Genomic DNA, 26,229 nt, shown 5'->3' on the forward strand with positions numbered 1-26,229 from the left:
TGGTCTTCGAGTAAATGAGTACGCATTTCGAAAGTTGTTGTAACATGATGGAACTCTTTTAATTAATTATAGCATTTTCTTTCTTTATTTAATCGTTCTGTATTTCGAAATACAGCATTTATGAGATTCATATAAAAATATTACTCCGTTTAGGTCCTTTAAGTGAGTAGGGATCACATCGAGTGATTAAAATCATGTGCTGCCTACGATTAAATTTGCATTTGGCCTAAGTTGGAACCATTTAAATTTATATAACGTTTAAAATAAACAGAATATAACGAAATGTATTTGTCAATAAGTAGCTGCTATAGTTATCTGAAAAATCCGTGAATTTTGGTTTATTTTCAGAGAGAGAGAGAGAGAGAGAGAGAGAGAGAGTAGAAGAAATAAAAAAAAGATTTCCTCTGTTGGTCATTCGATAAAATGTCAAGAAAGAAATATATCATCTATCTTGTTTCTTCATAGTTAAATCCCCAGATCTCAGTACGCTCAAAACGTGCAGACCTAAAAGACATTATTGTGGCACGTGACGATCTAATTCCAGAGAATTAGATCGAAGCGCCATCTAGCTATGATCATCAGCACTTGTAAGACACCAGCTTGGGTAATTTCGTTTATCTAAGGTCAGTTGACCTTTTCTCATCCCACACGTCAGGTAAGAAAGGATTTATTTCTGCACATTTATCTGGTTCCACTGGGTCAGTTCTTTTTATATGGTTTATCTTTTCCGTCTAAATGTACTTAAATGTAGTTATTACTTACTCGAGATTTGACAACCGTTTTAAACATTTCTTGATAAATCAAAATAAGAGATGTGATTATAAACTATATAAAATTAATTTACCAAATTTATGTCACTAGTATTTTAAAATTTAAATCATATTTAATATTTTTTATTAAAAAAAAAGTAGCAATCAATGATGATACACCAATTAAGATATTACATGACATGAATCCTAAATATTAGTTATGCCTCACTGTCTGTTGAAATGTGAGAGGATGTTCAATCCAATATCCAATACCCTTGGAGGGTAATGGATAGCAATGCTGTAGCCAATGAAGTAACTGAGGCTCGGCTATTGCTGTTACCCTCCTGCCATGATCAGAGCTTTAATTAATAGCTCAATAACACCTTATCCCTACACTTTCCTCTACAGATAACGGGGAATATGAAAAGCATTCTTGCTTCGCCCCTTTAAGCCAGTCCTTATAAGGACTATAAGGACTGTCTGTTGAAGTAATCCGTTTTCACAGTATTTTTTAAATTAAAATTTTGCTATACATGATATTATTTTAACGAATTATGCAAAATCAAGTAATTCAAGTTTTAAGAATACATTTCCTATTAATGAAGTTGTGATGAGCTATATACTGGTCCAAAAAAAATGGTGGTGGTGGTTATCCCGTGTGGTGGCCGGGATAAGAATAGCCCCACTGTAGCCCATGAATGTCGTACAAGGCGACTAAAATGAATACCCAGCTAGGGTAATGGATGACAGTGCTGTAGCCAATGAAGTTCTAACTGAGGCTCGGCTATTGCTGTTACCTTCCTACAGCGATCAGGAGGGTAACAGATGGGGTAGTATAGAGCTATAAGCTCTATACTACCTATAAGCTATAAGCTCTATACTATCCCATCCACACATTTTCTTCTACAGATAATGGGGAATATGAAAAGCACTCTTGCTTCGCCCATCTAGCCAAAAAAATTTTTTTTTTAATTTAAACTGTTGGCAGTTGATTCATTAACATTTCATAATACAAAAAAAAATATGAATTCTTAATGTATTTTTCATAATTATATTCAAAAAAGTGTAATGCTTAATTGCTTCATTAAATTCCTTTAAAAAAACAAAAAACTAGGATATATAAATTCTAACACAAGCTAAAAATGTGCTGATAATCATTTTGAAAAGGCAAAGAGAACACAAGAGCGTTCCTTTACTCGTATATTATAACAATTTCGATTAGATGGCTAAGTTAAACGTATTATTCTAGCATACGTAACTTCACGTTGTGTGATGTCGCGCAACTATTATAATGATAATAATTCTTCAACTATTTCTCCATTATAGTTTATCCTGTATGCTAGGGTGATACTGGTGACTTTATCCACACTCTGATAACATTTTTAGGATTAAAAAAAAAAAGATGTCAAATCATATTTTTTTGATCTTGGCTTCATCGTCGTGATTATTTCATACTCTAGAAAAAAAAAAAAAAGAAAGAAAGCGTCCCCTTTTTGTATTCCAAAAAGGGATTCCTTTGAAGAGGCACCACAGGAATAACAGCTCGTTTATTAAATAATAAGGGGCATGTACACATACCTTGCAGCTGCCTTGTCACAAGCTTCCAGTGTGTCCACTGGAGGCATTTCTACTTTAGGGTCTGCTTGTTCATGGGCTTCTCCATCTTGGGTGGACGATTCTTTTAACACATAGCGGGAATTCATCCGCCGGACAAGTACGGTGCCCGTCTCTGGAAAAGACAGAGAAATAAGTAAGGAAATATGCAGTTTTTATTTAATTCTTTGACACTTAAGTCGTTGAATTTATTATAAGATGAAAAACCCCTCTGCCACAGTATGAGACCCTAGCATTAGAAAAAAACAGAGGGGATTAGAAAACAGGGATTTCTATTTCAACGTCGAAACCGACTAAACTACGAAGGTATTTATTTATTTGCATGCCCTCCTTACATCGCAAAAATGACTTCTGTTAGCTTCTACTTACCTTTAATGATACTGGAATCTCCGTTGAAGATCATATTTGTCTTCTTGGGTTGATTTATATCTTTTGTCTTGCGAACAGAAACATACCGCACCAATAGCCTTCTCAGGTTTCCAAAATATTGGTGTTCCCTTCTGCATAAGACATTGTAAAATCTCGATGTAGCTTAAAAATACCAAAGCGCTTTACATCGATTTTTTTTTTTTTCAGAGGTCAAGTCCACGAGAATGTTCTAAAAATAACTTGTTTGTCTCTGTATATTTTGTACTATAGATATTTTTGTAAATAACCCTTTGGAAGATAACTGTATATACTCCTTTAATAAGAATATTTTAAAGTGTTAAAAACAACGGTAACGTTTTGCCGTCGGAGCTGTATGTAATAGATCTACATGGCGGCATAAGAAAGGTTGTTTATGAAATTTTATGTGTATGTGAAAAACTTACAAGCGCTGCACGTAAACGCCTCCGAAGTCAGTCAGAAAGGTTCAAACAACTTTCCGATGGCCGGCAACTTACAATCAAAAGAAAGCGGAGGAGGACAGAAAGCGGGCCGAACTAGAAAGAGTCATGCCGAGTTCTTTGAGGGTTACAATCTTCCTGCGAGGTCTCAGAGAAGGCATAATAAAAAGGGACAGAGCCAAGCATAAGGAGCTTCCCGGTTCCAGTCCAGGCCAGAGAGAGAGAGAGAGAGAGAGTGGACTTTCAGGCCAGAGAGAGAGGGCTTCCAGACGTTGCCAAAGAAGGAAAGACTTCCAGTCATCGCCAGAGAGAGGGAACGGATTCGGGAGTCCATAAGAGAGTCAGTTGGCGGCAATTACGGTCATTTGAGGCTGCAGTTAGAGCTATTTAAAATGGCAGATAGAAGAGCCAGTCATCCAGGCCTTACGGCAAGACCAAGCAGAGGAAATTAGGCGATGTAAATTACCCGAAGCAACTTCGCTCGGAAGATTTTCTTTTTCGCCGTGGGAGAACAACCTTTTGTCAGTCGCAGTCCACAGCCCACTATTTTCCCGATGAGATATTACTGAAGCCAGACATTCCTGAGGAAGCTCAAGATCTGAGATGAAAGATATGCCATAAGACTGTAGTGAAAGACTTTTGACTGAATGTGCGATGCAGAGTCTTTTGTAAGTTAAAACGTTTTGTATTTTTCCCTCTCATAGTAGGTTGTAGACAGGGCCGGCTCTACTGATAGCGCCAGACGTGCATTTGCATGGGGCGAAAAGTTTTTTTGGGGCAGCAAAGTTGGCATAAACTATTAGAAAAATAAGGGAGAAGGGGCGGCAAGATATGCTACTGCACGGGGCAGCAAAATTCCCAGGGGCGGCCCTGGTTGTAGAGGACTTTTAAGAGATTGTTCAATAGTAATAAGAAATATCTTTAAGAGAATCAATTGGCATGTTAGAAGTTGATATAAAATTGGTAAGGATAACTTAAAGAGAGTTAGCTAACCTCTTTGCAAGTAAACTAGAAGTTTAATAAGTTGAAATTGTAAGCAAAGAGTAGATAAGTTTTTGAGTTAAAGAGATTATTTAGTGTTGAAGTAAAAATGTTCTAATTTTATGCTAAAGAATTTTTTTTTTTTTTGATGGGTAGAGAAAGCAATCTCCCTGTCGTTTGATTCATGTATATTTCATATTAATGTAAATAAATGTGTTTTATTTATTTGTTAAAAGAGTGCTGCCTGATTGTTTATTTTTACAACTGCACTGTTCCTAAATAAATCGGACTTGTGAGCAGGAAACTAAGTGAGATAGCCAAAGCGTAAAGTTAAGTAAAAGAATAGACCACGCTGTTTATGTAAAGTTTTATTGAAGGAATTTGTGTTAGAGAAAGAAATCTGCCGGCCGTATTATTGAGTTTTACGCTAATTAAATGATATTAGTGGCGCAGTCTAAATTAAATAAATTTTCTAGTATCTTAGGCATAAGACTCGTAGTGCGAAGGGTAGATAAGCATAGTACGTAATAATATAAGCAAGAAAGATTCAGAGAGAGAAAGCGCGCACAACAATTAGAATAAAGATAAAAAAGATATTAATAATTACTAATCTAGGCAGAGTAAGAAAGGAAAATATATAGGAAAAACGTGTAGAATAGTAAAGATAATAAAATAGCAGAAGATATTACAATGGCACAGACAGCAGTAGATATTATAACATTACATCTCAACTCCGAACACTACATAAACATGAGCAGCTGTTTGTTCAACATCACACAGTTAAGTTTCACACTGACCAAACCAACAACCCATTTTCACTCTGTGTGAGGAAGAGGACTACGATCTACTCGCACACACAAGCATAAAAAATTCAGGTAAGCCTGCACCTATGTGCATTATCTATAGAAGTAATTTGCTTTGCTCATTTTGTGCTATTTGTCATCATCATCATCAATTTAAAATATTGTTTTTTTATTTTTATTTATAATATCGTTATTATCTTTAAAGAGGATATTCCAAGAGACCAACTTCATTTCAAAAACTTGAGACTGGCCCCAGACACGCGCGTAAATTTGCACCGCTGTACACGGTCAGACAATCTGCAATTTTTGATCTTCTATTATATTTGCTAGCCAGGTGAGTCGAGTGGTTAATGGTCGCTCTCTACAGCCGGTAAGTTCTGGGTTTGAATCGTACCATTGGGCACGGATGTTTCTGAATGTCAGTAGTCGGGAGATGAATTTCACCGCCTGGTGTGTGTGTGTGTGTGTGTGTGTGTGTGTGTGTGTGTGTGTGTGTGTGTGTGTGTGTGTGTGTGTGTGTGTGTGTGTGTGTGTGTAAGAGAGAGAGAGAGAGAGAGAGAGAGAGAGAGAGAGAGAGATTATGCTACTCTTGGACTTTGAAGTGGCTTGAAAAAAAAAGTTCCACATCTGGTTTCTAGAGAAGGGTTTTCGGATTATCAAATCCCCCAACCCACCCACGATACTGATACTAATGCATTATAGGCTAACATCCTTTTCTTGGGTAGGACTAATAAAAATACACGAATGGCTGATTTCCTTTATAAAAGCTAAGTTATAAAAGCCTTGATGATGTTTACGACTAGTCAAGATCAGATTTCTCCTTTTGGGCTGAGACATCTCCAGCCTTTCTAGATACAAATGCATTTCATCCATAGCTTCTTCATCCTTCAAAAAGCTTAGTGTCCGGGTTCATTCAAGACACCGCTTTTCATCTTTATTCCTAATAAAAATAACCAAACCATCCAATCTTACAATGTTGTTCTCACATTTTAGTTGGTGCTTAGAATGCTTGATGCTATCTAGAAAAGGGCAGTTTACTTAATAGATCCCCCCCCCCCTTCTCTCTCTCTCTCTCACAGGTTTCCTCCAATCCTTTTTTCATAGACGCTCTGTTTTCGCATTACGCCTTTTCTGTGGCTATTTTCACAAGGCTGTTCCCCAAGCTGGCCACTACCGCTTCTCCACTTTCTAGAATTATGTAAACCACAAGCAGCTGCTGGTCAACATTCAGTACACAGTTCGCTTATTATGTATAATTATTATTTTATTATTTCATCATCATCTTCTTCTTCTCCCTTCTACGTGTTAGGCCTACTGGCCTGTTACAGGGCTATTTTAAGCCCTTCTAAGTCGTACTCGACTCGAGAAGGTGACTAGCCCTATGCCTCCCGGTATATTCTATGGCTGTAGCTGCGTGTGTTCACGGGGCCGGTTTGCTTGCTTGCGGGAGGAAAAACCCTATATAAACTTGGAAGAAAAACCTTGCTGTCCATGCCCCAAACCGGCTAACTTGGCTATGTCTGAGAAAGATCCTAAAGATCAAGGACATTCCTTTCCCAGGCTTATGGTTGCGAAGCGCATAGCCACTAGGCTAACCGCGCGGACTATAAATTATTATTAAAGTAATAATTTATCATATTTTTATGCAATAATAATAATAAACGAAATAAGAAAATGAAATAACTAAATAATAAACAAACTAAAAATAAATATCTAAATAAATATAATGGGTGACAAATTACGTTGTATCAAATATCAATAAGTAACTGATTATAATTTTAACACATTATGAAACATGTATGTTTTAATTTGATGAACTTCAAACTCTTTTTAGTTGAATCTATCATCGATCCTCTATAAGGTAAATACTAACCTTTTCAATGCATTCGCGTGTCTTGGAAGTTCACGCTTGTCTCCTCCCCTTCCCACGAAATGTACTCCGCTAAATCTTTATAGGGAAACGTTCTTGCTTTAGTTTAAATATTCATTTGCTTTAGAGCATCGTTGAATGTTATGGTTCCGTCGATGTACTTCGTTCTTTATTTTGATTGCTTCAGTTTAAATATTCATTTTGCTTTAGAACATCGTCGAATGTGCCGGTTCTGTGTATTGCTTTATTTACTTCTATACGCTTGGCGAAGTGCCAAAACTAAACTAGTCATAGAAATTAACGAGTAGTAAGAAATGATGTAGGTCGAAGCAGAACGCAGAACGATACTATTTTGATGGGTGAAGCATAAATGCTTTTCATATTACCTTCCATCTGAAAAGGTAAGTTCTTTGGGTGGAGAATTATTGAGCTTTAAGCTCGCCCTGAAAGGGCAGTGAGATTAACTGTGTTCAGCCGAGCATAGAATTGATTTGGGTCTCTTGTATTTGCAGAAATCTGCTTCATTATAGTCTGAAGCTTACTTGATCAGTGGGTTCGGATGATTAATTGTCTTGATGAAGAACTTTTCAGCTAGGTCGTGAAGGAGAGATGTGATGTAGAGAATGTTGACTTCTCTGTGAATTTGGGAGTTTCTGATAAACCACGGAGCATCCAAACTCATTCTCAGACATTTGTTCTGTTTTCTCTGCAGCTTTTGAATATTTGTGTTCGAAGTATGACTCCATGCAGGAGATGCGTAAGTGATGACTGGGCGTATTACCATCTTGTATATGAGTAGTTTGTTCTGAGTATCGAATTTACTTTTTCTGCTGACCATGGGGTAGAGCTGCGCTATTACTTTGGATGTCTTTGAACTTACGTGTTCTATATGATTGGTGAATTGTAGTTTTTTTATCGAGAATTACTCCGAGATATTTGACTGTATTCTGCTGGGATTTTAACACCTAGCAAATGTATATCTTCTTTGATTTGAGGCTTTTTTCTAGTGAACAGTATGGATGAACTTTTCTGTGGGTTGGCTTGGATTCTCCAGTCCATCAACCATTTCTCTAATGTGTGAATACTGTTTTGGAGTATTTTGACAGCTAGTTTGGGGCTAAGAGATCTTGCTGATAATGCAGTATCATCAGCATATAATGCAGTGATCGTTGAGCTTGGGTTTTGAGGGATATCAGCAATATAGATAGAAAACAGCAAGGGGGCCAAGAGTGAGCCCTGCGGCACTCCCGCCAGAACCTTGCATCTGGTTGAGATGTAGGTCGATTTTTTTTATTATTATTATTTATTATAAGTCCTTATAAGGACTGGCTTTAAGGGGCGAAGCAAGAATGCTTTTCATCTTCCCCGTTATCTGTAGAGGACAGTGTAATGATAAGGTGTTATTGAGCTATTAAAGCTCTAATCATGGCAGGAGGGTAACAGCAATAGCCGAGCCTCAGTTAGGACGTCACTGGCTACAGCATTGCCATCCATTACCCTCCAAAGGTATTATTAATGACCGCATCTCACGATCGATTCTCTAGACCCAACCTTAATCAGGATGTAGGTCGAGAATATTGGCATTCATACATATATTTCAAATATAAACATTAAAAAATGGTGTCTAATAATTCACTAATAATAAAAAATCATAAATAATTTTGAACATGGAAAGTTTCTCAATAGAAATTTTATCTAAACTACTTCCCATTCATAAATCCAAAACTTAATAACAATACAGACCAACCGAGAATAGCTTGCGTTTCAAAAGTCTAAAATCTAATGTTTTTTTCATAAACAAGCAACTTTCACTCTACCTACCGCACAGAAGTAGCGGGAAATAGTGCGATCGTCAATAATCTTTATTTTATTTATTTTTGTCCTCTTTTCTGACAGTAATGTTCAACTTATCGAACGTATGCAGTAGTCACGACATACACCCATGAATTACTAAATCTCGGGATCTCATAAATGCATGATTAAAGTTAGAGACATCGTTTCTTTCAACGCTTACCGAGAACGAGAGTAGACAATTCGAACAACGTTTAGGCCACGCATTTATGTAATCAAACTTTGAAACCAAGTCGACGTGAGTGGAGTGCAATTTGAACTTTGTAAATCTGCGCATCTATTCGACAATCGGCTAGCGGAGTGCATATTATACACGAAGTAAATCCGACATGTTTAATGCATGCAATCATTTCGGCTAAAGCATGTCAGATAATTTTAAATTATAGCAGAATGAACGCTACAATGACTCCAACGAAACTTATTCATTATTCATGTGTCTCTACTTAATATTAATCTTGATTATTAAGTGTTGAAGCAGTTGCAGTAATTTCGCCAAAAGGACGACGGTGTTTGTGTAATATGGTTTTGAAGCATTTTAGCATTAAATTTACAGAAGCTGCTCTTTGATTATCGTCGTAAGAAAATTTCACTAGCTGTGCTATTCCCTATTGTGAAGAGAGAACAAGGTTTTATTAAGCTGTTTTATTATTAGCTTGTCAAACAGATAGGGATTGCCATAATGTGCTTTTGATGCAGTATATTGTGCTGTTTGTTGTTATCATGCCAAAGATTACGTGCTTCTGATTTAGGATTGGTTGACTTGAACAAATGAATGGTTTGGTATTCTGAAGACAAAGACCATAAAATGTATTTGAATGAAGATATTTGCGTATGTCTAGTTTTAACTATCCATCTAATTTTACATCGAAACTATCTGAACTTCTAAGGTTTCCAAACAGCATGATAAGAGAAATTTCTAAATAACACGTGCAGGAAACACAAACTTGAAGCATGTTTTAAACTGCTTAAAGCTGAAAAATTATATGATTTTCACAAGAGAAATGAAATATAAATTGTATTAATAATAAGAAAATGTGTATTTTCAACACTTACGCTATTTAAAGTTTTTTTTGAGTAATTCATCTTTATTAACATCACCAGGGCCGTACCGTGGGTTTGCGCCGCCTGAGTGCAAAAGTTTTGCCCCCCCCCCCTTCCACGAACAGTTCAGTGTATTATTTATTCCCTATTTTTTTATGAACGTGTTCGATTATACCGCCCCTAAATTGTGCCACCCGAGTTCATTGCACCCTTTGCAGGTACGGAACGGACCTGAATATCACATAATTATATTTTTAAAATACGGTCATCCCTCGACTTACGTCGGGGTTCCATTCCATTCAGCAGAACGTAAGTCGATACATTAAATCAACAGAGTTACAGGTTAGGGACTTAACCGTAATAAGTATCCTGTCATTTTAATTTAAACCTTATAAAACTGAACTGTGTGTTACTGCCACCAAAAAAGAGGAGAATAATCGATCACCCAAATCTTCCTCCACACTCACATCTTCATTACCTTCCCTATGTGAAGGACCAGGCTGCGGCTCTTCTGGTGTAACCTTTGTTTTTTTTTTGATGAAAATATCCGATGTGCTTTGCTTATTCCTCTTTTTCTTTTCATCATAAATTTGCTTATAGCAAGCAAACGTATCAAGTACTTTGCTTTCTACCAATAAGTAGCGTTCAACATTGGGGTCCGTGTCTTCAGCCATTTTGAGAACATCGCTAACTGCAGAAAACATTTCTGCAAGCCCCCTTCACTGTGAATTGTTTAACTACTTCTTTTTTTCTCTTCCCCCCCTCTTCTTTTTCTCATTCTTCCTCTTCTGCAACACGTTGTTCTCCCAATTCGATCAATTCTTCGTTGGTCAACTCTTCAGGGGCACTTCCTCTGAATGAGTTGAACTATGTCGCCATCATTCACTTCGAGATCCAGATTGTTTGTTAGGCCCACTATTTCTTCACTCAATTTACAAAAGTCTTCATTTTTTCAAGACTTCTAAAATCGTGCACAAACCTTTTTAATGTCTTTTTCCATATGCCTCATACATTGAGAGGTCGCTTCGTCTCAAGCTCAGCAATATTTTTAATAACATGATAAATATTGAATGCTTTCCAGAATTGCATGAGAGTCTGGTCGTTTCCTTCAGTAGCTGAAATGGCTTGTGAAAAAAGTTGTCCGTAGATAATAAGCCTTAAAAACAGCAAGAACTCCCTGATCCTTCGGTTGAATCAATGAAGTAGTGTTTGGAGGGAGAAACATGACCTTGATCTCGGTGTGAAGATCACTGATATAAGACGGATCACCTGACATCATCTAGAATTAAACTTTTAAATTCTACATTTTCTTTCACACAATAGCTTTCCATTTCACTCGCATTACAGTTGATTAAGGCATCCGCAAGCAATTTTTGAGTCATCCACGACTTCTTATACCTCCGCTAATGAACTGGAAGAATATGCTTCCTAATGTTTTTGAAGGAGCGTGGATTCTCACTGTACCATATTACAAATGGTTTCAGTTTATATGCAGCCACACATTACTCCTTAACAGAATCGTAACATGGTCTTTAAGAGTTTTGAAACCAGGCATAGATTTCAGCTTTTTGTGGATAAATTGACCGCTCGGACATTTTTTTTCTGTAACAAGGAGGTCTCATCCATATTAAACAATTGCGGTGGCAAATAATTTTCCTCTGTAATAATTTTATCCAATTTCTCAACAAACTCCTTGAGAGCCTTCTCATCGGAACTTGTAGATTCTTCGTTTCTTTTTCTTCGTCACATTTTCACATTATGCAGCACAAAACTGCTTGAATCTCATGAACCAACTGGAAGAAGCGTTGAATTCGAAGTCGTAATCGGGTTCTGCTTTCTCCTTCAACGTGTTGAAGAAACTTGGTGCGTTAGCGGTCATGGCCATAATGCTAAGAGGTATGCGCTTTTGGTTCAGGTCCTCTTGCATTATGGAAGTAGCTTTTCCACATCACCGATTGGACCTTGTCGTTGCTTCGTTACTGTCGTCGATTTAATGGAAGCACACTACGATTTTATCCTTATTTTTCTAAATGGTTGTCGCTGTAGAATGAGACCATCCGAAGTCATGTGCGATCACACTGACTGGCTTACCAGCTTCATGTTGCTTTGTAACTGGCAACTTCGTTTCGAGATCAATTGCTGGCCTCTTTTTCTATGATTCTTCAGTTTTTTGATTGGGCGTGTAGGGTTAAATATTTCGGGATAAAAATATCCCGAAATATTTAACGATAAATACGCAAACAACCTATTTCTCAAACACAAAATCAACACAGGAACTGTTGAAGACACTTGCCGATTGCAAGGTTGCCGCTGAATGTGAGGTTGCCCGTGCGCATCATGCCTTGTTGTTAAATGGAAACCTTTTTACTTTACGCTCGCTGGCGTCTTGTTCGAAAGTATAGTCGAAAATTATTCCCTTATAGGATCACAGACGTATCTTCGAGCGGACGTAAGTCGAGGGATGACCTGTATAATATATCTTTTTTTAATTTTTTGCAAATATCCTTTCTAAAATATAATAATATAAATTAAATTAAGGGGATATTAGATCCCACATTGTTTTAAAACCGAATAAGAAACTCAAAGATTGGAATCAGAGAGTTTCATGCCGAATATAGTATAAAAAACTATAAAAGTATCGGCAAATATTCGCCGATACTTTTATAGTTTACTATATTCGGCATGAAACTCTCTGATTCCAATCTTTGAGTTTCTTATTCGGTTTTAAAACAATGTGGGATCTAATATCCCCTTAATTTAATTAATGTTTATATCGCCGAAATGAAGCCTGTTGGCTCTTTATATTTAAGTAATAATATATTTTTGAAAGAGTGCGCATATAAGGAAACACCTGTTCCAGGTCTGTCAACAGTAAACACAATAAAAATGAAGGACAAGATAATATTAATTAGAGAACTAACTAAGAAGCTTGGAGCAAAAATGAAAAAAAAAAAAAACGGACAGATGGATTAGAAGAGGAGGTAAGGGTGTAATATAGATAGACTGAATTGCTTGCGGGGTAACGAAGGACATGCAGTCATCCGTGTCAAAACAAACAATATCATCACCAAAGAAACCAGCCGTAAGAATAGTTATGATAGCCCATTAAGAAGAATGCAGACAGCCTGATTTCGATATCAAACTATCCACCGTGACATCAACAACAACCAAAAAAAGATTCTGTTGGAAGAAGAGAGTTATTATGGTGGAGTGCATTTGACTAGGAAAAGGGTCAAGAGCATTTGCAAGTATGACAAATACCACTATTACGAGAGTGAGTAAAAAACAGTATGGGGGAATGTAGGTATTAAACAGAACAGCATTTTTAAAGTTTTTTTTAAAGCGCTATTGAAACTCAGTTGAGAATGACCGATGTATGGAATTTTAGGAGCCAATTATTAAGATTGTTTTTTTTGTTTTGTTTTTTTTTGGCTAGATGGGTGAAGCAAGAATGCTTTTCATATTCCCCGTTATCTGTAGAAGGAAATGTATGGATGAGGTAATATAGAACAGCAATAGCCGAGCTTCAGTTAAAACTTTATTGACTACAGCATTGCTATCCATTACCCTCCCTGGGTACCCATTTTAGTCGCCTCGTACGATATGCATGGGCTGCAGTGGGGCTATTCTTACCCTGGCCATCACACTGGATATTAAGATTGCTATGCTACCAAGGGAAGGAAATATAAATGATTTTAGTAATATGAAAAGGTGTGCTTTCAACACTTACACTTTTTAAAGTTTTTTTAATTAATTCAACTTGATTAATATAGTTATTTATTTAAAAAATATAATAATGTATAATAAAGTTAATAATTGAAAAATCATAACCAACTATTCTAGTTTGTCGATACAAAACTAATAACGGAAAAAACTCACGTACAAAGATTATTTGATAGTATAATTTTCGCTTGTGTGTCACAGGCATCTTCATTATTCTCAAATTAAACAATAACTGACACACAGGCGAAAATTATACTATTAAATAATCTTTGTACGTGAGTTTTTTCCCGTTATTAGTTTTGTATATCGATATGTCTACTCACGGTATACCTCTTTTAAAACTTATGCTAGTTTGTGTCGTGACCGGAATGGAGAATTCAGTTTTAAATAAATAGATAATACTTCCAAAACTAAACGGACCATGCTTACGAGGGGTGGCAACACTCACGCATAGGTTTGGACAGGAAATACTTGTCATTATAACAAATGTTTGTAGTATAATTAATAAACATCGCGAATTTCACTTAATGATCAGTAGTAAGTATCCAGATATGGCAGTGTAACAGAGACTGTGCTATTCAAAACTTTGAATTTCAAACTTGCACTTACGTAGCCTTGTGAACATAAAGCAAGGGCAAGGAGATGTCATGTGAGTAAAACGTAAACAGTGTTTAGTAAAAAGTTAAATTCTGTATAGGCAATTTTACATATCATTCCGATCCCATTATCGAATCTATTTAGTTTGATATATATCAGACTTCGCTGCAACCTTAAGGTTGAGGCTTTTGTTACAGAATTAATAAAATTTCGATAATTACAAACAACTTTTCAATCAGATCAAATGAGTCAGCAAAAATGAATGCATGATGATGGGAGACTTCAGTTTGGCTCACTGGGTTTCACCTAGAAAAATGTAGGCTGGACGTATTTTGCTTCATCTATATATAATACGTGTCACAAGTGACAGGAATATACTGGACCCCTTGTTCACTAAGGAATCTTCCGAGGTGATTAACCTTCAAGTCAAAGAGCCATTTACCAACAGTAATTACAGTATTTTACTCGGGAATATATGTTACGAAACTACAATGGGTGAAAGGTAAAGAAAAAGGGATGTGATTTTTTCAAGGGAAATTTAGGTTAGGATGATTTAGATCATCCTAACCGCACGATTAGCCTAGTGGCTCTGCGCTTCGCAACCATATGCCTGGGGAAGGAGTGTCCTAGGTTCGATTCCCGTCGGAGACGTGAGCAGCTGAAGGATCTTCCTCAGCCATAGCCAAGTTAGCCGGTCTTGGGCGCGGGCAGTAGGGTTTTTTCAGCCAGTTTATCTGGTGTTTTTCATCCCGCAAGCAGGCAAACCGGCCCCGTGAACACACAGGGATACAGCCAAGAATACCTTGAGGCATAGGAGTGACCATTCTATCCTCGTATTTCGGTTACGAAATCCAAGCATGCTTGGAAGGTTGTGGGCCTTAAAGGCCTGTTAAAGCCATTGGGATGGGATGATCTAAATAAACACTGAAATAAACTTCATTGAACAAAGATCGAGTGAGTTAGTGATAAATGAGAAATGTCCAAAGAAATATAATTTTGGATATCAATACCTTGAGTAGTTGAGTAGTGGAGACAGAGAGAGTTGTAGAGCAGGTGCCCTCCCTCGATGAGTCCTTGGACTCCCTGGAGGTGTCAAATAATAATAATAATAATACCACTTGAAACCCATCGTTATAGAAGAAAATGAAAATTGATTACAACCACACAAACAAATAAGAAAAAGCACTTTCAGGGATTTTGTAATGAAAGCATTACTGAATGCATACTACTTGATAAAACAGAATGTGAGGAGATTATGGCTAGGAGCTACAAAGAAAGAAACAAAAATTACGTGCATATTTAACAAGAAAAATAAAGGAAAATTAAGAGATATGACTAACACATAAAACGTTTTTCTTATTTACTTTTATTACTCAAGAGATGTTGCTTGTAAATGAAGCTAATAATCTACTTTACATATGCAACGAACTTTAAAAAAAAGATAAATAAGTTGAGAAAGAACTTGAGAACAAAATTTGCAGTGTGAAATTTAATTTTAATAGGCTCCTATGGGGGATGATAGACAGGATATATTCCTCCATGACATTTTGAGCAAGGAAAGAGAACATACAGTAATGATAATAAAATATTTAGGATTTAGAAAAAATTCCAGCTGACTGGAAAAGTGCGAATCGTAATCCATAAGAGAGGGTTTAGATCTCCCTTAGGAATCCACAAAAGGTAAAATAACAGTCTGTTTGTTAAGAGTGACCTCCGAGGATATTTAGATGCCAATAAAATTATAAACGAAATCGCAACACAGTTTTTAAGGATAAGTTTTATGCTACTGTAACAAAGGCAATAAGATACTGGATTTTAGCATTATTCCATCTTGTATTTTATAATAATTATTATTATTTTGATAATTTATGGAAATAGTGGTTAGAAGAGTAGTACTGAATGATCATGCTTCCGACTGTGGTCCTGTAATTAATGAAGTTCCTCAGGAGTCTGTTGTTGTTCTGTCAAGTTAAGTGTCATATCCATCCAGGAGGTTGACTATTATGGATCCCTACTCCGTAATGCGCAGTAGAAAGATAAAGATGTTGAGGCTCTAATCTCTCCCATCTCGCAGTTAGTATCGTATGTCAGTAAATGTGTGTGTATTTACGGAGCAAATTTGCCTGTTTTTAGAGATGGAAAAACCCGAGTTTAAGTTAGAAAAAAAACTTCATCGCCGTATGACTCACCTTTGACTGAAAAACACTGATAAAGGATCCTCGCTTCATCGACAGGAATCGAACCCAGGTCTTTCTAACCCAAGGACTCAGTCAAAATCATCCACGGCCACGAAACGTCCAACTTCACTCGAGTAAGGAATGTTAGTCGACTTTCAAAGTCCTGCTGGTGCAACTCCTGTATCAGGGCTATCTTGAATGGGTAGAAATGCAGAATCTTCAGTATAATTTTCCAGACAGTTGTGTAAAACACATTCATCTGATACATATACCAAGTGCAATCGCAGAAACCAGCGCTGTTATTCATGGCCTATTCTACAACGTCCTCATTCCAGCATCTTCATTCACTTCCGAACTGATTGGTTTGCGACCTCTTCCAGGTCTAACTTCCAACGATCCCGTTTCTTCAGAACGACTAATTATTCGTCACAGAGCACATGAAGATAATGGACCTCGTCAACATTTGTTCGGGCGACGAAATTCGCGGAGTGCAGGAACAACATTAGGTAGTTTAGGTAGTGCAGCTTCATGAACATTGGTTAGCTATCAACTACGGACGGTATTTTAACAACCAGACTGAAGGAAAAATCCCGTGTCCATCTTTTTAAACTCTTATGGCCTGTCAAGTTGCTTGATATGCAAATTCCATGCATTTGGTGTTTATAACGTCCCTGGTAGTGAATTTATGAACTATTTTTTTTTCTTCTTTCCGATATCGTTTCCGCATCACTCACATGTATTCCTGCAATGTTTCCCAGCATTTGGATCACTGGATAGCGCTCCACAAAAATTTTGATCACCGTGTATATATATATATTATTTTTATTTTTATTTTTTTTCGATACGTATAATAATACACGGTTTTTCAATATAGAACTCTTTTAAGTTATACGAAATAATTGTGGCACAACAGATTACATATCATTTTATTTTTTTAAAATACTGTTTTCATAATCTATTGTAGAGCCATCTTTTACATCAGTTTTTTTAGTGCACTAAAAACTGCATTAATAAAGAAGAGCTGCCCTTAAAAATCTTTTAGGCGATTTACAAATGTGTGATATTCCACAGAAGGTTTCGAAACCCTGATTATCTCTAACTCGTATTTCCTTCCTGGTTGTCCGAGCGAATATTTGTGTGCGTCTTTCAAATGGTAGATTAATTTCATCACTCGGTGTGAACCCAACATTCTGTTTATTTGGACACCAGAAGTGGTTTGAGACCAAACGTGGAACTTTGGTTCCACGTTTTGGTCTCTAGAGCAGGGTTTCCGGAATAGATATAATTCCCAAAACCCTGTGAATGAATGGGAATGAATCTGAAAGCGAAGTGGTTCAACCAAAACCAAACTTAATATTCAAGATTATTTGAGGTTACTTAGTGCAGAAATAGCAAACAGCATCGGTTGGTGTTATTCAATACAACAGGAAGAGTACTTTATTAAACCAAAGCCTAAATTCGTATGTTGTTCAATGAACGTTGTGGTAATTTCTCTTCGCAGCAGCAAAGAAAGGACATAAACAGCAACAAAAAGTAGTTCTGCATTACTTCAAATATATCTTAATAAACAAATGTAAAATTCTCTGCCAGTTATTACTTTTCCTGTGGAGTTACAAAATAAAATTATGTAATTTATTTCTTTAAACTTTTTTATTATATATTTTCAGTCTATTCTAGTAGTTCCTTTTTTCTTTCGGTAAAAACGATGGATTATAATTCCACAAGCCAACAAAAACGACCAGAGAAAACACAATGACATAGAAATGAATACTAATTCTATAATAATTCAGATCAGGAACAGCTTCTCAATCAGCATTGGAAATGCACTCAATGAGAGGTCCACCTCTCACCGACTCCCTCCTTCTCTCTCTCTCTCTCTCTTTTTCTCAGGAATTAAAATCAGTTGTTGTTGTTGTTTGCAATTTATGATCGGAGCAACTAAAGTTATTTGACCATGTATTGTGTGTATTCTTCTGTTCGGTTTATCTGATTTTAACTCCTCAAGTGTGGAATATGAAACCTGAATTTCTTGGAGAAAAAACAACCCTACTACCGCCGTAAAAACCGATTAACTCATTTTCATTTTAAAAGCCCTTGTAAAGATTCTAGGCGTCAAAGAGTTAGAGGATTGATTTATAATAGCACAGAATCATAATGAAATCATATTAATTACAAGTATAGAAATGACTATAAACATTTTATTTAAAATGGTTCGTTCTGCAATAGCATTCTTGTCCTTTGAAATCATCGATTATCTCAACTATTAAACTATAGTACGTATGCCGTTTCTGGCATACGTACTATAGATATCATTTTATTCTACATAATTTTGCAGTTAAAATGGGCCCATTGAAATAACTTGACATATTTTAATGGATATCCTAAATATTACATTTAATGAAATTCTATGAAGACAAAGAGGATTTATTATTATTATATTTATTCATTTTTACTAATACAAACGTCCAAGTAGCAAAAAAAAATACCTTTACCAGGAGATACATTACTGCACTGCAGCCTATGTATGTAACCAAATATATTCGTTATTTTTTTTATGTAACTACCACCGATAAAAGGTTGTAATCCTATAGTACAATGATATCGTGGACCCTACTCTAAAAGAACTATACGAGAGAGGAAAATAGCAACAATGCTTTATTAATTTAAAAACAAAATGTTTTTTTTTTCCTTTCCCTCACTGTGCTGCATTCTTTTTGTCTCTAAAATGCAGTTTGTCTGTTCAAAGTTTGTAAAAGTCCAAACTGTATATACAGTACCCTGTCACATTTACATGACAGCGCATCTGCTGAAGAAAACCCCAGGAAATGCAATAATAAGGTCGGAAATTGGCATGTACATGCGACAGGTTATTATACTGCCACTTTGGAATTTTAGTTATTGTAAACGAACTGTTTTTTTTTTATTTAACAAATGATTACAAAAATTGACTTTCGTTTCTGATTATATCCACGTACTATCATAAGATCCCCTATGTGCAACTGGAAAAAAAAGCAAATAAAAAAAATAAAGAATTAAATTAACAAGAAACGCATTTCATGATGCATTTAAATCTGGTTGTCAAAATGGGGAAAAATCATATATTCGTTGCTGTTGTTAGGATTATAGATGGCGCTCTATTCTTAATTAGTGAGATTAATGAAAATTAATCTCACTAATAATTAATGAGGGAATCCCTAATGAGTATATAGTGACTGCATCGCATAAAGATACGTATATTCAGTTAAATAATAATTAGATTAAGTTAAATAACTAATTATTTAATCCATTACTTAACTAGTTAGTTTAATTAGTTTAGTTAACTAACAGACCCTGTAGGCTGACTTAAAAAGATATAATAAATTAGCGGAGGAAATTGAATAAGACGAAGAGTAAGCAGGGAAAAAAAAAAGGATCGTCACGATTTGCTGTTCATTTTTTTACATATTCTTCGAAATGAAACGAATGGCGAATTTTAACCAGCTGAAACGATTATGTTATTATCAGAAAAAGTGGCATACAGAAGACAGTGAGTGTGTGGGTAAGAGGAAGTGAATTACATCAACAAGAGAAGAGAGTATGTCGAGCATACTTGATGATTTTAAAGATTTTGGGGGGAATACTTCCTAAAGGTTAAGCTGCATTCCGCGGAGAGATAAAAAAATCAACAATTTGTAGGAAATAATAATATCTCTGAGCGTTTCTTTCTCTCTCTCTCTCTTTGATAATTTAACTCTCTTTTTTGGGGTGGGGTGGGGGGGGGGAACTGAATGTATATCAGTTCCATATTGAGATATGGCGAGAGAATACCAAACATCAAAGACATCAATTGGAACTAAATAAAAACAATCTTTTTTGAATCATCTTGTTGACATCGACGTAGGGCATCACTGAACATTTAAGAGGAAACACTTTTAAATATTGAAAACAAAAATGACCTGGGATATAAAAGAGATGGAAGTTACAAACAATGTCTTCAGTTAAGGACCCGGGATCGGACTCACTTTCACTTGACAAGGCCTTATAAATTAACTGGCAATTGAACCTGATCGATTTAAACTCAGCGCTTTGCAAAACAAATGACATTTGTCATTCTTCTGAGTGAACGATGAGGCAGCGTTCATACCCTTGGGAGGGATGGGAAAATAAAAAAAAAAAGACAGAAAAGAAATCTCGAAATCTTGTTGTTATATCGAAAATTTTCATTTTTTTATAATACTGGAAAAGGAATCGTTACTGTCCTTCTCTTGTTAACAATCAGTGGTCAGTGTAGGAAAAAATTCCGATTGGAATTCAGATACAAAATCGTACGTGCATATAACCATGAGGTGTGGTTATACATGGCTGGTACATAACAAAACAATTTTTTTCTTGTTAACTGAGATGGATGCTGAATGACATTTCTATGGAAATAGATTCTAGTAGTGACTAGACGTTACATCGTCAAGAACGAAATAGGCGAGTCATATGGCCGCTGTTGCTTCCAAAGGTTCTGCATTCGAGTTTAACTTTTGTCACAAATGTACGGACTTTTGATAAGTGGGCGCATTATAAAAGTGACCAAAAGAAAGAGAAAGAGAATGTAGACTTCACCGTGAAAAACGACTATGTCATCCCAGCTGGATTGCGCGCACATTAAATTGCACGTGTAATAAAAACAATTGGAAGCTAAATTTGAATAACAGAAAAAAAATATAAATAAAGATTAATAGCAGATGAAATGAAATTTATAAAGAAAACAGCAACACATATCTTATTTGATCATAAAAGAAATGAAAAAATATGAAAGAATTAAATCAAGAACCAACAATAGAGAAACTAAAGAAATATAAATACAATGAAATAATGTTAAAAGAACGCGCATGCGTACGACGTTGATGATAAAAACAACACTACTGAGTGTCTCTCTAACACCGTTGAAAGAACCGTGGTTAACTTTTTAAAAACACCATCGAGATTTAAATCGTATGTGGGATCTTTTTTAAGTGAAAATGATATACTTCTTGACCTCACCTTCCCTATTGTCATTCATAATAACCCCATTATTATCACTGAAAGATGATCCAAATTCTCAAAGATACACTTGTGTGCATTCTTAATATTTTGGTGACGCAGTGTAGTAGATCCACAAAATTATTTCGCTTTTTTTTTTTTTTGCGTTTTATTTTGTAATTGACATCTTCATCACACGGTTATCTTTGGCGAGTAATTTCCTACTTCTAAATTAACTCTCAGAAATAAGACCACCTGCGCTTTGGCATTTCACACATTGGCTCCGCTCTTTAAATAGATTTCAAGTTGAATTAAAATATTTCTTTAGGTCTTGAGATCGTCGCTATCTCCGATACTTTAAACTGATACAGGTTTCTCCGGCAAAAGTCGTTAACAGGGGACCTACGACGCTAATTAAATTCTCTCTTCCTAGACGTGGTCCAGATGATGAAACAAGATTATTTTCATTCTAGCGTAAACTTTGTGACTCAGTACCCGTATGTAACGCTTAGCGACAACGTTCCTAATTAACATGGATGACCTTAACAATCCTTAACTATTGATTTGCATATGAGCTCTCGTCAACTGCAATGATGTCATTTCGGATTCTTTGGAGTGATAATTGACTGCGATTAAAAGCTTAAACTGTTTTTTATTTGCTTTTCTTTAGATGAAATATCATATAAAAAGATAAAAGTTCATCGACACGTGTCTAATAAAAAATACAATAGTTACGCAAGTTGCAAAAGTTTTCAACCAGATGGCGCTTTTTACTATGCAATATTTTGATAATAAGAACATCGAAACATTAAATCAAGTTCATGTTTTAATTATAAGTATATAATAACATAAAATATATTTAAAAATATTCATTGACAAATAAAAGTTATTTAAAAATCAATAAAATATTCTCTAATAAAAGATACAATAATATAATGAAAATTATTCTAATATATGAAGTGCTCTGTTGGAATACGTGTTATACTTTTCCACGGTAATTGTTCAGATAAGGGTGACAAAAGTGCTTTTCCTATAGCGATGCATAATCTCCATGTCCATCCAGGGCGAGCAAACTGCTCATAAAATTTTATCCTCACTGTAGCCATAACAGATAGCGAGAATATGAAAAGCATCTTGCTTCATCCCTTAAGCCATTAATGTCAATTATCAAAAAACTTTATTCAACCCCGTGTGGTGACAGGGATAAGAATAGCCCCACTGTAGCCCATGCATGTCGTACGAGGCGACTAAAATGGGTGCCCAGGGAGAGTAATGGATGCAATGCTGCAGCCAATGAAGTTTAACCGAGGCTCGGCTATTGCCATTACTCTCTTGCCGTGATCAGAGCTTATAGCGCTATATTACCCCATCCATACACTTTCTCCTACAGATAACGGGGATTTTGAAAAGCATTCTTGCTTCACCCATCTAGCAAAAAAAAAAAAAACTGTTCGATTTTGTTGAAAGGTTGTTTGTTCGTTCTATAGATGGCGTTTTTTACTATGCAATATTTTGACAATAAGAACATCGAAAAAATATTAAATCAAATTAATGTTTTAATTATAAGTATATAATAACATAAAATATATTTAAAAAGATTCGTTGACAAATAAAAGTTATTTAGAAATTAATAAAATATTCTCTAATACGACGTAAAAGACACCATAATACTGTATAATGAAAATGATTCTAATATATGAAGTAAAATTTTGTTCCATTTTCTTGAAAGATTGTTTGTTAGTTTTATGGATGTGAGGGATCACCTTGTTCTGAAATCTAATTTTCATAATATAAGTAAATAATATAATTGTTTTTTTTTAACAAATTGACTTTTGAATAACGATAATTGGGATTTATATTACCAATGTATTGCGACTGAGAACAGACAAGGGCTGATTTTTTTTTTTAAAATCTAAAAAATAATTATATGTCAGAACAAACACGCAGTGATGTTTCAGAATATATCACCTAAAGACATAATTCTGGATTAGAATTGTCATAGTGGCACACTTATAGACTTTCTCAACTTTCGGAGCAATCATAAGTAAACGTATAAGTTGCTACCAACTCGCTCAGTGGGGATATGATAACGATAATGACAAATTAGCATCAGAAATATGTATAAGCTATCAAAATTGAAACAGTTTTTTTTTTTTTTTTGTGGAATATAGTCTCTTTAGAATCTACGCACCGAGACTTGAATTTCATCGAAGATTTCGCGTCAGTAGTCAAAGCTAACATCAAGTTAACAGATGTAATTCATTTCGCATTCACCTTAAAATTACTTGTTCCTTGTTCTTGGTAAATCAGTTAATAATTTTTTAAGAAGTGTTTATTTAACATAATTTGTTTGTTCTTCTAAATTCTTAAAACAGTTGAAGACTTTCGGATTTTTTAAAATTTATTTATTTTTTTACCAGTTTCTCAGACTAAACATTACATGCACAACCCACTTCATAGTTCCTCCTACATTCGGAATCATCTTTTGTATATATCGACCCTATTAAACCTGAACAGAATAAAATGGTGCAGTTGGTGGTTTTGGGTGAGCACGAAATATGGATCGAGTCATGTGAATATTGAAAAATCTCCCTTCTGTCTTTAGATGTTCAAAATAAATACAGTTGTCTTACTCATTGATCTGACTGGTAGACCAGCGGTCTACTCTTCTTGTTTTGGTTATTTCAAGGTTATTCCTGTCAATAGGAATATTATGTAGCCAGAACATCTTTCAGTTATGGACGTACACTGTTTTTTACCACAATATAAAATCTAAAAGTATTAAAATCAAATTTCTTAATTTTCATTTGTACTCACTAGGTGGCCACGCAACATTCTTAAATTCTTTTATGACATATTATTAAGGAGTAAATTAAAATCATTCAAATAAACGAAGCAAAAACATAAAGTAACAGTCACAAAAATTAATGTGCATATACACACAACCATATGATACAAAAATATCATTTTTCAATACCTTCACACACTACGAACATTCACCCGTCTGATTTTTAATTCCTCGCATACATCACTTGTAACGTACTTGTTCCTAGATAATTGAACCGTCATCCATGAAATGATACTTTGTCACTGTAAGGCATTTATCACTAGTAAGGCAGATAAAATTTTGAATAAAATGCAACGTTTGTGTAAAATAAATCCAAATTCATAGAATAAATGTCACAGAGTTTTTAAATACTGTTCATAAGTTCACAAATTCTAGACACCATGCGGAAGGTGTAACAGTATTTATGGCAAGACTATATACAGGGTGTTCGGGATAAATTTGACATATTTATAATTAATTATATTTTTCCGTAAGTTACATGTATTAACACACACTTCTCTTCATTTAAAAGTTTGGACCCTTCTTCATTCATATACAAGATGTCAGAAAGGATGGATAGCTGGAACCCACCTGAATCATAGAAGAGAATAACTTGTATCATGATGATTCGTGCCCGCCATCAAAATAAGGATATTACGACTGCTGCCCAATGCTCCCTGAATACAGTAAAAACAATCAGGCATGAACTAGAGACTTGCAATGGTGACTACGAGGATGTAGCAAGAAGAAAGATCCCTAGCAGACGATCTGATTGCGTTCGTACAGCAGAATTCCTCGCAAATCTGCAGGAACAGGTGTTGAAGAACCCTGGCATTGGAATTCGGGCTTTGTTCGTGGAGTTGCTAACTGTAGTCAAGCCCTGGATAACAAGGGTAGCCAATGGTAGGCCGTATGTATGGCAGCAGGATTCGGCCCCTTGCCACACCTCTGGGAAAAGTCAAAAATGGTTGTCTGAAAATTTCTACGACTTCACCAGTCCAAATGTTTGGCCTCCAAACTCCCCAGACCTTAACCCCATGGATTATTTTGTATGGGGCGCAGTTGAAAAAGACACCAATCGCACTTCCAGTAATACAAAAGCCCAGTTAATGGATAAAATTAAAACAGTTTTTGCGGCCCTTCCCAGGGAGACTGTAGCATCAGCTTGTTCGAGGTTCCGAAGCAGAATTGAAGCTGTGATCGATGCTAATGGTGGTTATTTTGAGTAAATCTTGTTGATAGTATTGTAATTAACTCTGCCTGTAATGTTTTTTTGTCAATTCATTAAATTTAATAGATACAAAGAAGATTTTCTTTTTCCTTACGAAACTGTCAAATTTATCCCGAACACCCTGTATATATATATATATATATATATATATATATATATATATATATATATATATATATATATATATATATATATATATATATATATATATATACACACACCGAGTGATCCAAAAGTAATAGAAAAAGTAAAAATTCAATAATTCCAAAAGTATAGACAGCAGCAAGATACAGTTTTCACAGAAATGCACAGAAAAACATGGGATTTTTTTAATAACGAAACATTTTATTGCCAGAATAGTTACATTTGTCACCGACAGGTGGCGCTATAGCGGTCCCGGAGCTGCTACCTTCGCTATTTAAACCGTGAGGTACGTAAATTTCAGATGTAGTGAATACTGAAGTTAAAGTTTCAGCATTTAATATTTATTACCGAAGTTAAACGTTGTGCCAAGGTGAGGCATGTTATCGTTACGAGATAAAGCACTTTTAGTTAAGCTGTATTATCAGAACTCCGAATGTGCAAGTGTGGCTTCCGCATCTATCGTTCGATGCGGGGTATTAGAAGTGGAAAGGGACCGATGTCTTGTTCCTCACTGATAGCTATAATGAAAAGGTTTGAGGACACTGGCAGTTTGGAAGCAGGTGCAAGAAGTGGGAGACCGAAAAAAACTATTGCAGTTGTGCACGAGGTCGAACACGAGACCGACACGAATCGGCAGCTTCCGCACATGGGGAATGCAGCGCGCGTGAAATTTCAAGACGGACTGGCATTTCGTACGGGACTGTGTGGCGATCACTCAGGATCATCCTCAAGATGTATCCTTACAAAATCCAACACGTACAGGAACTGAAACCAACCGATTTCGAGAGACGTCATGAATTTGCAA

The 26,229-nt window shown here is 35.7% G+C and overlaps 1 protein-coding gene across 1 annotated transcript in view; it reads right to left on the reverse strand.

The window, feature by feature from the left end:
• Positions 1-26,229, reverse strand: part of LOC150109476 (dual specificity calcium/calmodulin-dependent 3',5'-cyclic nucleotide phosphodiesterase 1A-like) — a 279,797-nt gene that overhangs the window by 46,773 nt on the left and 206,795 nt on the right. Inside the window, exon 4 of the mRNA XM_090408516.1 lies at positions 2,328-2,478. Coding sequence (XP_090264642.1) covers positions 2,328-2,478 — 151 coding nt within the window. The remainder of the gene's footprint in view (positions 1-2,327; positions 2,479-26,229) is intronic.

This window comes from Typopeltis vanoorti, chromosome 2 (genome assembly GCF_054136105.1).
Source record: "Typopeltis vanoorti isolate ZY-2024b chromosome 2, IOZ_Tvanoo_1.0, whole genome shotgun sequence".
NCBI classification, from domain to species: Eukaryota; Metazoa; Arthropoda; class Arachnida; order Uropygi; family Thelyphonidae; genus Typopeltis; species Typopeltis vanoorti.